Raw genomic sequence first — 12,794 nt, 5'->3', positions numbered from 1 at the left:
AGGCAGCTGATCGATGTCTCTCTCATCGATGTTTCTAGCTCTCTATCTCTCTCCCTCCCTCTCTGTAAAAAATCAATAAAATATATTTAAAAAAAAAATGCACTACACTAAGATATATCATAGACACCAAAGCCTATTCTTTTTCCAATTTAAAGGTTTGCCTACTGTAAGCCTAGAAAATAAATTTGCTTCTGCTTGAAGGATCCAAACAAACTGAGAAAGTTTCCTAACCTGACAAGGGCTTCGATGCACACTTTATCTTCATTACACCAGACAAGACTACAAACCAATCCAACAGTCTTCAGGCCACCAAGTTCATCTCCACATCCTCAAGAAAGAGCACCCTTTTCCAACTAACACTATACAAAAAACTTACAAACAGAACTTCTGGTCAGTATTTGGCAAACACTGGCCTGGCCTCCTGCTTTTGTAAATAAAGTTCTGCTGGAACACAGGCACACTCATTCATTCATCATCTATAATCTATGGCTGCTTAGTTGTGGCTAAACTAGCTATCCACTATGAGGATAAATTCAAGATATTTCCAGAAAAGTTAACAAGTACTCAAAGGTTTAATCCCATACATTCCTACATATGCCAGCCAAATAAGAAACCAGTATAAGCCCTAGCTGGTCTGGCTCAGAGCATTGGCCTGCAGACTGAAGGATCCTGGGTTTGATTTTGGTCAAGGGCACATGCCTGGGTTGCGGGCTTGACCCCCAGTAGGAGGCGTGCAGGAGGCAGATGATCAATGATTATCATAATTGATGTTTCTATCTCTCTCCCTCTCCCTTCATCACTGAAATCAATAAAAATATATTTAGTTTAAAAAGAAACCAACATAAAAAAAAAAAGATGTCATTGACAACAGCCTCACCAAACATATAGCAATAAATCTAACAAAAAAAGTATAAGATGTAAGACCTCTACCAAGAAAATTATAAAACACTGTTGAGAGAAATTAAAGAGGACTCAAAGATTGAGAAACTCAATGTTCTAAAGATGTCAATTTTCCCTCAAATGATCTAGATTCAATGCATTCCCAATAAATTTCCCACCAGGATTTTCTGTGGAACTTGACAAACTGCTCCTAAAACTTATATGGAAATTTAAAAAGCTAATAGCCAAGACACAAAGAAGATATACAAACTCATTATAAAGCTGTAGTAATTAACAGAGTGAGGTCTTAAGCGACAGAATAGACAATAGACAAATAATCCAGTGGAAGAAAATAGTCCAGAAACAGACCCATATGAACATGAGCACTTGATTTTTGATAATGGTGACACTGCAGGCCTATGGGAGCAAAGGCAGTCCTTTCTCCTCAGCGAATGATGCTAGAACCATTGCATATAACAAAAATATAAAGTAAAACAAAATTTGTTGTTCTCTGCACCTGTTAAGTGTTCACAAAAATCAATCCTGGTGATTATAAACTTAAGTGTGAAAGGCAAAACAATAAAGACACTGTAGGAAAATATTTTTACTCAGGATATTTAAATAAAGCAGTAACTATAAAGGGAAAAATTAATAAATTTGAATACTTTAAAATTATAAGCTTTTCATCAACAGAGTCATTGAGTGGAAAGAAAATCAGAAAATGTGCAGATATCTGCAATACAAAATCCACAATGAAGGAAAAAAACCCTTTATATCCAGAATAAAGAACTATAAATGAAGATATAAACATTCAGACAAAGCAATTTAACCCCTTCCCCGGCAGAAACGTGTATACTCGTTTTCACAAAATGTTCTTTTTCAGTCGTCGACGAGTATACTAAGAAAATATGGTAAAAAAATATGGTTTATAGGAAGACGAGTTACAAACTGTTTTCATAACCAGCATCAAAAATACTATATAGAACCAAAATAAAAAAATTAGTCTGAAAAAGAAACGTTTTTAACAAAAAAATTGTTGGGGAAGGGGTTAAAAAAGGACAGAAAGACTTGAATATATGCGCGCGCGCGCGCGCGCGCACACACACGGAAATCCAAACGTACAAACATATGGAAAGATACTCCATCTTAATAGCAATCAAGAAAATACAAAGTAAATTGCAATGAGATACCTCATCAGATGGCAAAAAATTAGAAGGATAAAAATATCAAGTGTGGAGCAGTAGAAATACAGTTCCTCATACACTGCCTCTACAAATAAAAGTCAGAACCCCTTTGGAATGCAGGTTGCCATTATGGTAAAGGTAAAGATGCTTGAAGACCCAGCAGTTCCACTCATATGTACATGCAGAGTAGAATTGTTCCCACTTATCCATTCCAAGACCCCCACTGGATGCCCGAAACTGTGAATGGTATCAAACTCCATATATACTGTTTTTCCTATACTAATATTAGTATATACATATATTAATACATACGTGTGATAATCCTAGAATGTGGTACCTGCCTATCTGGTGCTAAAGTTTAATTTATAAATTAGGCACAGTAAAATATAAACAACAATAACTAATAAAATAAACAATTGTACCAATATACTTGCTATAAAAAATGTTTTATGAATGTGATCTCTCTCTCTAAATATCTTATTGTACTGTACGCACACCTTTTCACTGAAAGGAAGCACCTCCGGCTTTGCTTTGGCACATCCGAATTGCCAGCATCACTACCCTTACAATTTGGGGCCGTTATTAAGTAAAATAAAGATCACTTGAACACAAGCACTGTGATACCACAACAATCGATCTGATAACCGAAATGGCTACCAAGTAATCAACAGGCAGGAAGTGTCTACACACAGATAAGCTGGACAAAGAGACACTTCACATCCTGGGCAGAACGGAGCGGGATGGCCTCAGATTTCATCATGCTACTCAGAACAGCGTGCAATTTAAAACAAGAATTGTCTCTTTCTGGAATTTTCCATTTAATATTTTTGGACCATGGCTGACCATGGGTAACTGAAAGCAAAATTGTAGGTAAAGGGGACCACTGAACACGTGCAGCAGGATACAAGTGAAAATGTAGTAGCAGCATTGCCCATAATCTCCAAAAATGAGAATCAAACCAAAAGTCTACCAACAACAGATCTAATATGTTCAAATAATGGAACACTATGCAGCTAAGACAGCAAGCAAACAAGTATACACCATAATATCTACGAATCATATAATGTTGAGAAAAAGAACATCCATGGCACTATCTTATTTCTATAAAGTACAAAAATGGGCAAGAACAAACTGTATTCTTATGGATGACAGCATTATTAAAACTGTAAAGAAGAGCAAGGAAGTGATTAGTACATAAGTTAGGACTGTCCCTCTGGGAAGAAACAAGGAGGGTGGCTGAGAAAGGAGGCACCAGAGGCTCTGATGGTAATGATCATTCTTGACTTCCAATGTGCTGACTTGGGTGCTCTCTTTTTGATCAGCTGGGATACATTCACATTCTACACACTTGTGAGTAAAGAGCTAAAGCAAGCCTCCTTGGGAATAATCTAGGTGTCCATCTTTTCATAGTAGTATTTCCTAGAAACCACTTAAAATAATCCTAGAATGTTGTACCTGCCTATCTCCTGTATAGTGTTATACATGGATTAGAGGACTTTAAATGGGCACGAAGTATTGGGCCCAAATGACTAAAATAGTAGGAAAAAATTGTAGGCAATCCAAGCTGTAATTTCTCCCTGTCAATCTTGGCCCTCATCTATAGCAAGGCAAAAGTCACATCCTTGGGTAGCTGAGAGTCTTCCTGAGGTGCTGAAGATGCTGTACCTGCTGTATTTCCTGTCTTAAGTCCTTGTACAAACCTAAGTAAAGAGTATTGCAGGATGGTCTATTTGTGTCTGTGAAGTCTCCTTGCCAACTAAAACCCATTCTTTTGTAATGTGCTAAAATTAATAATTAAAAAAATAGTTCAAAAGAGAAAAAGAGGCAAAAGAAGGGCAGATATTGGCTTTGTTACTGGTTGTGTCCTCCCAAATTCTTACATTGAACTCCTAACACTCAGTACCTTAGAACGTGATTGTTTGGAAACAGGGCATTGTATGTATAATTAAAATGAGGTATTAGGGTGGGCTATAAGCCTTGAAAACCAGTGTCCTTATGAAAAGGAGACATTCAGACACAGACATGCACACAGGGAGAACACCATTCAAACAGGTAGGTAGATCCAGGTGATGCTCTGGAAGCCAAGCCAAGGAACACCAAAGATGCCGGCAAACGACCAGAAGTTACGGGAAAGGCCTGAACAGATTCCCTTTCACAGCCGACACCTTCATCTCAGACTTCTAGCCTCCAGAAGCTTGAGTCAACAAATTTCTAATTTTTAAGTTACCCAGTTTGTGGTACTTTTTAAAAATTCTCACCTGAGAATATGTTTTTCATTTATTATAGAGACAGAGGAAAGAAGAGGGAGAGAGAGAAACATCGATAGGTTGCCTCACATCCAGGCCCAGACAGGGGATTGAACCTGAACCTGAGTATGTGCACTGACTAGGATTTAAACTTGTGACCCTTCGATGCACAGGATGATGCTCTAACCATTGAGAATACCAGCCAGGTACTTTGTTATGGCAGTCCTAGGAAATGAATACAAGCTTTAAGCTTTAAATCACCAAGGTTAGTTATATTAGCAATTCAATATCCTTAAAATTTAGATCTAATATGAGAAGAAAATTTTGAAATACTTTACAACCCATTTCAGAAATAGAAAAAATAAATGTAATGCACTAAAAATAGTTTATGTTAAATGACAAAGCCCTTAAAGGATAAATTTTTTAAAAAGTGTAACTGGGTTTGATATAAGTAATTGTGTCTCAAATGCTAACTAAAATGAGACAAACAGGATCCCTAAAAAATTTCTCATATCCACTACAGTAAAACCTCAATATAGCAGACTAATTCAGGTGAGGGGGTGTCTGTTAAAGCTGAAAGTCTGTTATATGATAAAGTATGTTTTACGAATTCATATATTAAATAATTGACAAATTAGTTTACCTGTTTTTACTTATGTAGACACATTTGTGCAATTAAAATTAAGTATGAAAAGTTTAATTTCACAGAAAAGTATTACAGTGGGGCCTTGACTTACGAGTTTAATTCTTTCCGTGACGGAGCTCATAACCCAAATTACTCGTATGTCAAATCACTGTGACGTTCATTGCGCCAACTAGCGGTGGAGTATTTGAAGCTGGCTCGTAACCTGAATTTTTTTGAGCTAGCAACTCAAAGCAAAAAAGCGGCCGAGAGACGGCTCGGCTCGTATCTCAAAAAAACTCGTTAGTCGGGACACTCTTAAGTCAAGGCCCCACTGTACTCTAATTTTAAATTTATTAAATGTATGCATTCACCAGTTACCATGAGCAAACAAATGCACATGGCTGGGCGTGGCTTAGTGCACAGGGGAACATCCCACAGCATGAGTTAATACTATTACAGAAAGTGACACCACTCAAAAACAGAACCAATTACATGTACGATAAGGTGTGATCACATTCTAATCATGGCCAAACATTGGCTACAAGCAGTGACTCTTGGATTTAAATATGTAAACTATAGTTGTAGAGATGTAATATTTATTTATGTTGGCGAAATTACTACAGTGTTTTCCAACATATCGCCTATTTGCTAAAATTTTTTTAAAATAACAGTGAATTAATAAAAAAATAACCAGTTAATTTAAGTATAAGCAAATCTTGGTTAAAACATTTTAAAATTAACAGGATATTAATTTTCACATGACATATGGTCCAGAAATTTTGTCCATTAAATCCAAAGACCGTTAAATCAAGGTCCGCAAAATCAATTATTATGCTGTTATTTCGATATGCCAACTTAATCTTACTTTTTTGGAAATATGCTCACACTCCACTTTTACTTTTATTTTCTCTTCTTGTGTTTCTTCAACTTCTGTATCATCTATTTCATCATCGATTCTGTAGCAAAAATATGAAATAACACAAGAGGATTTTTTTAAACCTGAAAAGGGTTCATCCCACAGCATTAAAATCCACGGCTTTGGCTTATCTTCAACTTGCCCTCAAAGAAATTCCAAATTCAAATCCTACTCCACCCACCCTTCTTTCCAGAGAATTATGTACAAAATTATGAGTAGTAAATGGCAAACATGTTTGAGTAAAACATAAAGCTGGAATTTTAGATTAAATAACCTCGAACATTAGCTCAAGTATTAGTGGGTTTTTAATTTATCCATTCATTCTCATTCAATTCATTCAACAAATGCTGAGTATCTACCATATTCAGCATACAGGCTCTGGGCCTTAAATCCTAGGATACAACAATGAGTAAAACAGGCCTTGTCCCTGCCTTCTGAGAACTTTCTATCTGTTTGGGAGAAAGAAGGAAAGCAATTTCAATATGGTGTGGTAAGTACAGGTATATATATATATGAAGAACATAACCTAGATTTAGGTGCCAGAGGCTTTCTGAACCTAAGACATGCAAGAGTTAGCAAACAAAGAGGAATGAGTGCAAGGAAGAAGTATTTCAGGTAGAATTCAGGGTGCCTTCTCAGGTCAGGAGAGCCCAAACTTATATTCAAGGGGAAGATGCAAAAGAGAAGTTGTTTTCATACTCACAAGGACTGAGAAGTTGGCATGCATGCACATCATCAAGTAAAGTTATTTGAGGGTATTTCAGCAAAACTAAAAGTGATCCCAAGAAAGATAAAGACAGGAATACAAAAAACTGGTGAACAAAGAAGCCAATAAAATCTACACTAATAAAAGAGAAACATGCAAGTTGGTGTCACTCCACTACGCCCACCACCCAATCAGGATGAGTATGCAAATCAACCCAACAAAGATGGCGGCTAATTTGCATATGCAGGCATGGAACTAAGACTGAAGGCTCCAGCCAGAGTGAAGACTGAAGACTGAAGACTGAAGACTGAAGATGACTGAAGAGGCTTGGCTTCTCCGCTGCAGATGGAGCAAAGGCCTGGGTCCCGGGTGCCAGAGGAAATCCGGAGCCAGCAGCCAGGGAAAGGAAGGCCTATTGCATGAATCTCTTCATGCACGGGCCTCTAGTTCATAAATAAACCTAAATAATGGTTGATGGTATAGATACAGGGCATTACACACAATTTTGTCTCAGAAAGTAGTGACTACTGAATAAAGCTTCAAATATGTGTTACGTGTTACATGCCAGATAAAGGCAAGGACTAAGCACCTGTACATACTCAAAGCAACATGTTACAAGAATGTGAATAGTGGCTTTGTGCTTCTTTCCAAGTTACAGGAGTTCAGGCTTCACAGCTATACCCAATCCAACAGTTTACCACCGATCTCTCTCCATTCAGAGCTTCAGAGTTACACCCATCAGATAAGTTACCATGTTTTGAGCCTTTTACAGAAACAAGAGCCAACAAACCAAATCCTGTGGATCTTTATTGCTCTACTTTTCAGTAATGAATCACAGGGAGCAGGAAGTAATCTATCCTTGGGCAGAATAATGACAACAATAGTAACTACAGCAGCAGCAAACACTTGCATTATGATTACTCTGTGCCCGGACACTGTCCCATACACATCATCGCAACAACACTATAACATACATACTACTGCTTAAAAAGCTATTTTACAGAGGAGAGAACTGAATTACAGAAAGCTTATGCAACTTGTCACAAACCTAGTAAACGGTGGAGCTGAGATTGGAACGCTGACAGGCAGAGCCAACCCCCTATTCACCATATCTACCCGGTGTCTACTAGAGATAACCTTACGGTAATATGTCCAAAACTGAACTCCTGCTATCTGAAACTGCAACTCCAATCTTCTAATGATACCTCCCAAAAACCTTGATGTTGTCCTTGACTCCTCCCATGTCCCTCATCCAAACCATGAAGACATCCAGTTTATCTTCAACATTTTATCTATATTTGACCACTTCTTACCACTAATACTATGATGCAAGCTCTTGCCCCCACATTCTACTCTCTCCACAAGCAGAATCACCCTACTAAACTGTCACTCTCTGCTGAAAATCCTCCAATGGCCTCTTACCATATTTAGGGTAGAAGCCAAAGTCCTTCTTATGGCACCTACAAGTCCCTGCATGATCTGCCTCCCCCATCCTACCCAATACCACTCATGTCTGACTACTCTTACTCCACTCCAATTGTCATTCTGGCCACTTAGTTCCCACCACCCAAACACACCAAGCTCTTGCACTTCAGGACCTTTATATGGAACATTCTCCAGCTAGATATCAACCTCCCTCACTTCCTTCAGGTTCCTACTCAAATATTACTCATTAATGTTAATATATAAGGCTTCCCTTAACCACCTTCTTTAAAATATCTACATCCTTTCCATCATACAAACTCCCTTCTTATCCAACTAACCCTCTTTTGTTTTTCTCTATGTCATTTATCATCACCTACAATACCATCTATCTATACTAATAAAAGGGTAATACGCTAATTAGACCTGACATCTTCTGGACAACCTTCCAGACATCCTTTCGGACAAAGCCATGGTGGCGGAGTCGAGGCAGAGGCAGTTAGGGGCAATCAGGCCAGCAGGGGAGGGCAGTTAGGGGGATCAGCCTGGCAGGGGAGAGCAGTTAGGAAGATCAGACCAGCAGGCAGGTAAGCAGTTAGGTGCCAATGGTCCCGGATTGCAAGAGGGATGTCCGACTGCCGGTTTAGGCCCAATCCCTGGGATCGGGCCTAACCCAGCAGTCAGACATCCCCTGAGGGGTCCCAGATTGGAGAGGGTGCAGGCTGGGCTGAGGACCACCCCTGTCCCGTGCACCGGGCCTCTAGTACAGCATATCATCCATAGGCTCTTGGAACTGCAGTGAAGCATATAATGTAATCAATTTTACCATAGGCTAACTGATATACACAGGAGTTAGGTTCCTACAGCATCTCATGGACCTTAGAATGAAACAATATTGAATGAAATGACATTACTTGAGGACTGTATATTTACATATTGCCTGTGCCCCAAGAATATAAATCTCATGAGTATGAGACTTTTAAAAAATGTATTTTATTTATTACTATGTCCCCAGGGCCTAGAATAATGTCTTGTACATAGCTGGTGCCCAATAAATGAGTAATTCCATAATAAAGTTACTAGTAAAAAAAAAAAAATCCAGAAACCATAAAAGATTGATTCATTTGACTGCTTTTTTTAAAAAATATATTTTATTGATTTTTTACAGAGAGGAAGGGAGAGAGATAGAGAGTCAGAAACATCGATGAGAGAGAAACATCGATCAGCCGCCTCCTGCACATCCCCCACTGGGGATGTGCCCACAACCCAGGTACATGCCCTTGACCGGAATCGAACCTGGGACCTTTCAGTCCACAGGCCGATGCTCTATCCACTGAGCCAAACCGGTTTCGGCTCATTTGACTGCTTTTAAAACAGACAAAAACCTTTATGCATAGAAAATAATGCCATAGGCAAAGTCAAAAGACAAATAACAAACTGGGGTAAAATATCTGCTCACTAGAGATCCTAAATTTTTAAAGAGAAGGATGGGCAAAGGATATGAATAATAGTCCACAGACACTCACCATAACCATATTGCAATACCATCTTCACCTGACATTTTGGCAAAAGTCCGTGTCATAAAAGGATTATATAAAAGTAGTTCAGGCCGAAACCGGTTTGGCTCAGTGGATAGAGTGTCGGCCTGCGGACTGAAGGGTCCCAGGTTCGATTCCAGTCAAGGGCATGTACCTTGGTTGCGGGCACATCCCCAGTGGGAGATGTGCAGGAGGTGGGTGACCCCTCTTCCTTGGCCCTGTTCATTGACCCCAGCCATTCCCCTTTCTCAGTGCCAAGAGGGGCTGCAGGAGGCAGCTGATCAATGTTTCTCTCTCATTGATGTTTCTAACTATCTCTCTCCCTTCCTCTCTGTAAAAAATCAATAAAATATATTAAAAAAATAAATAAAAAATAAAAGTAGTTCAGTAAAATTTTCAAACTGATGGCTGCTATTGGTTTTTTACATGTTGCTACTTTCTTTTTTGGTGATTATTTATCTTGCTGATTTTTCTTACGTTTTTTAAGTTTATTGATTAATTCCTGTTCTTTTTCTTTGTAGATGATCCTATCATCTGCAAGTAATTAGTATCTTTTTCTCTTTTCAATATTTATAGGTCTTACTTTAGCCAACTGTGCCTTAGAAACATGGGGATAAGATCATGGGTCCTAGAGGAAAACTTACCTAAGTAACTTAATCCTAGTTTTGCCACTTACACTGTGTAATCTTGGCAAGTTATTTATCCTCTCTGTGCCACAACTTTCTCATCTACAAAAACAAGGATATTTTAAAGGCTGTGAAGATTAAATGACATTTTATGTAAAGCACCATAGGAAAGTTCTTGATGGTAGCCTGAATTAAAGCAATAAGTAGTTCCAATTAAGGTATGTGAGACAGAGAGAAGTGAAAAGATTTTAGTGATATGGAGGTAAAGTCAACCATAATATGCCTTATAGCTGATACGAGAAATAAAGGGATAAAGGCTGTGTTATGGTTTTGGCCTAGGGAAACTGGGGCAAAGATACAGGTTTAGAAGAAAAGGTGGGTTTTTAGCATTTCAAAGTCACAAGGAAAATAGTTATTGAATATCTGGGTGTAAAAAAAACACTACACTAAGCACGTCTCCGAGAATGAAAAGAGTTAGAGCCATTTGGCCAGCGGCCTCATTTCCCGTTTCAACATAACGGAAATATATCCAAAAGGTCTTTGCTGCTTTATGATAGTTTTTCGGGTCTTTCGATGCTGATCAGTGGAATAAGAACAGACTATTCACTCATACTCCACCGCTTGGCGAACTAACGATTTCATATATTCTACCAAAAAAGCGCCTAGCACGTGTCGGTGAGAAATGACAAGATGACCTCTGTCTTCTAGGAGCTCACACGTGCTCTAGTCCCGCTGGGAGAAGGGGGAGCTTCCCGGCGCACCCTCGCCCCGCTCGGGCCCCGCACCTCCTCCTTACATCAGCGCGCCCGCCCCGCACCATCGCACCAAGTCCGAGCTTCCCGCGCTCCACGCCCCCCGTGACCTGGCGTCCGAAACGTGCGAGGGGGCGGAACCCGCTAGGACCCCGGCGCTCGGGGCAGCAAAACACGGGCGTCACCTGTCGTCGGAATCCATGACGTCGGAGTCCGTGACCGGCTTCCTGCCCAGGGCCGGGTTGGGGGGTTTGGAGAAAAGATTCTCGAAATCCATCCTCCCGTCCAGAGTCCCGCAGGTACCGAGTGACAACCACCGGCGGGAGCGGAGAGAGGAGAGGAAGGAGGGGCTCCCGGAGCCCCGCAGACCGCCTACGCATGCGCCGCCCGCCCCTCTGCGCACGCGCTCCTTGCCCCAGTGCGCAGGCGCGCTCTTAACTACCTAGCTCTGCGCAGGCACCGCCCTAAATCTATGCTTCTTGCACCTGGCGACCCGTTATCGCAAATATTTGCTATAGTGTTCAGGCTCGGTCCTTAGGGTTCTTCTATGGATCGAAACCCCAGTGTTTCTAAAAAGAAACATTGATTTAATGCTCGCTTAGTATCAGGCATGTTTCACATTCAGCCCACTTAATGCTCACTGGAACTCAGGACGCGTCCGTACTGCAGGTGCACGTCCACATTTTCTAGATAAGGAAGCAGGTGTGGACAGTTCACGTGCCTTGTAGAGTGCCGTCATCCAATGGGATTAACACAACTTTTAGGCAGGAAGTTCATTTAAAAGTACCAAGAACTAAGGCAGGGGTGGGCACACTTTTTGACTAGAGGGCCACAATGGGTTCTTAAATTGGGCCGGAGGGCCGGAACAAAAGCATGGATGGAGTGTTTGTGTGAACTAATATAAATTCAAACTAAACATCATTACATAACCCTCGGGCCGTACTTTGCCCATGGCTAAGAGGATTCAGAAGAGAAGACAACCTGTGGTTGGAAAGGCTTCTTGAAAGGAGCATATTTAAGCTCAGTATTGATGTAACGTCCACAGGAAAAGATAAAGCTGGAGTATAAATGGACTCTGGAAAAAGGCAGTTTTCCAGTCCCTTTTATGCATTAGAATCACAGGAGTCATTATAAGAAAGGTGCATGAAATCCATTGGTGGTAGAGTAAGGAGGTGAGAGAAAGCAAAATCATTGGATAAAAAACAAAATGGAGAGTTACATCTTTTATGTTGGTAAGTGTGGGATAATTAACATTGACAGTAAATAAGTGGGCTCAAGATAACAGTGAGGAGTTTCATAGTCTCCCAGGCGAGGTGTTGGGAAAGAAAATTACCCTGACCTTTCAAAGGTGGGTCACCCTCCTATATGCATGAGAATAGGCTGGGCTCCTTCAAGGCCGAGGGTGGCGTTGCTAAGGAAGCTAACAGGCCTGGAACTTGACACCTGCCATGGCCGACCCACCCAGTTAGCAATTTGTGATCAGGCCACCTTGGTGGTTACCTTGGTCACCCAGCCCGCCAGGACTGCAGTGGCCCCGGAGCTGGCCTGGCCTACTCGTGGACCTTTTTTGTTACCACTAAGCAATGGCAAAAGAAGTCAGATATTTGGGAGGGTCAAGTCCCTAAGTCCATCATTTTTATAAAAAGCAAGGACGGTTCCTCTAGAACTAAGCCACGCTATTTTCCTCAAAACGTGATTCTGAGCACTAAACGTTATAAAAAAAGAGCTCGTTACAACCTTGAAGGAGGAAGCACATTTCTCCATCACGTAAGCAACAAAGATTTTATTTTTAAAAAAATAAATATATTAAAAATAACTCCCAATATATATTTAAAAAACACACCACTCCCTGCGGCGCCACTGAGCCCCGAACCACACGGGAAACTCAAGCGGAGGCCGC

General features: G+C 40.4%; 1 protein-coding gene across 1 annotated transcript in view; it reads right to left on the bottom strand.

Annotated features, from left to right (window-relative positions):
- The window catches only part of ZC3H8 (zinc finger CCCH-type containing 8), a 36,604-nt gene extending 25,315 nt beyond the window's left edge, over positions 1–11,289 (bottom strand). Inside the window, exons 1-2 of the mRNA XM_006763581.2 lie at positions 11,080–11,289; positions 5,800–5,890 (exon numbers count right to left, since the gene is read on the bottom strand). Coding sequence (XP_006763644.1) covers positions 5,800–5,890; positions 11,080–11,171 — 183 coding nt within the window. The 5' untranslated portion in view covers positions 11,172–11,289. The remainder of the gene's footprint in view (positions 1–5,799; positions 5,891–11,079) is intronic.
- Between the last annotated feature and the right edge of the window lie 1,505 nt (positions 11,290–12,794).

Source organism: Myotis davidii, unplaced genomic scaffold, assembly GCF_000327345.1.
Source record: "Myotis davidii unplaced genomic scaffold, ASM32734v1 scaffold939, whole genome shotgun sequence".
In the NCBI taxonomy this organism is placed as follows: Eukaryota; Metazoa; Chordata; class Mammalia; order Chiroptera; family Vespertilionidae; genus Myotis; species Myotis davidii.
Note: the sequence above shows the minus strand (reverse complement) of the source record. Positions and strands in the feature narration are given on the sequence as shown.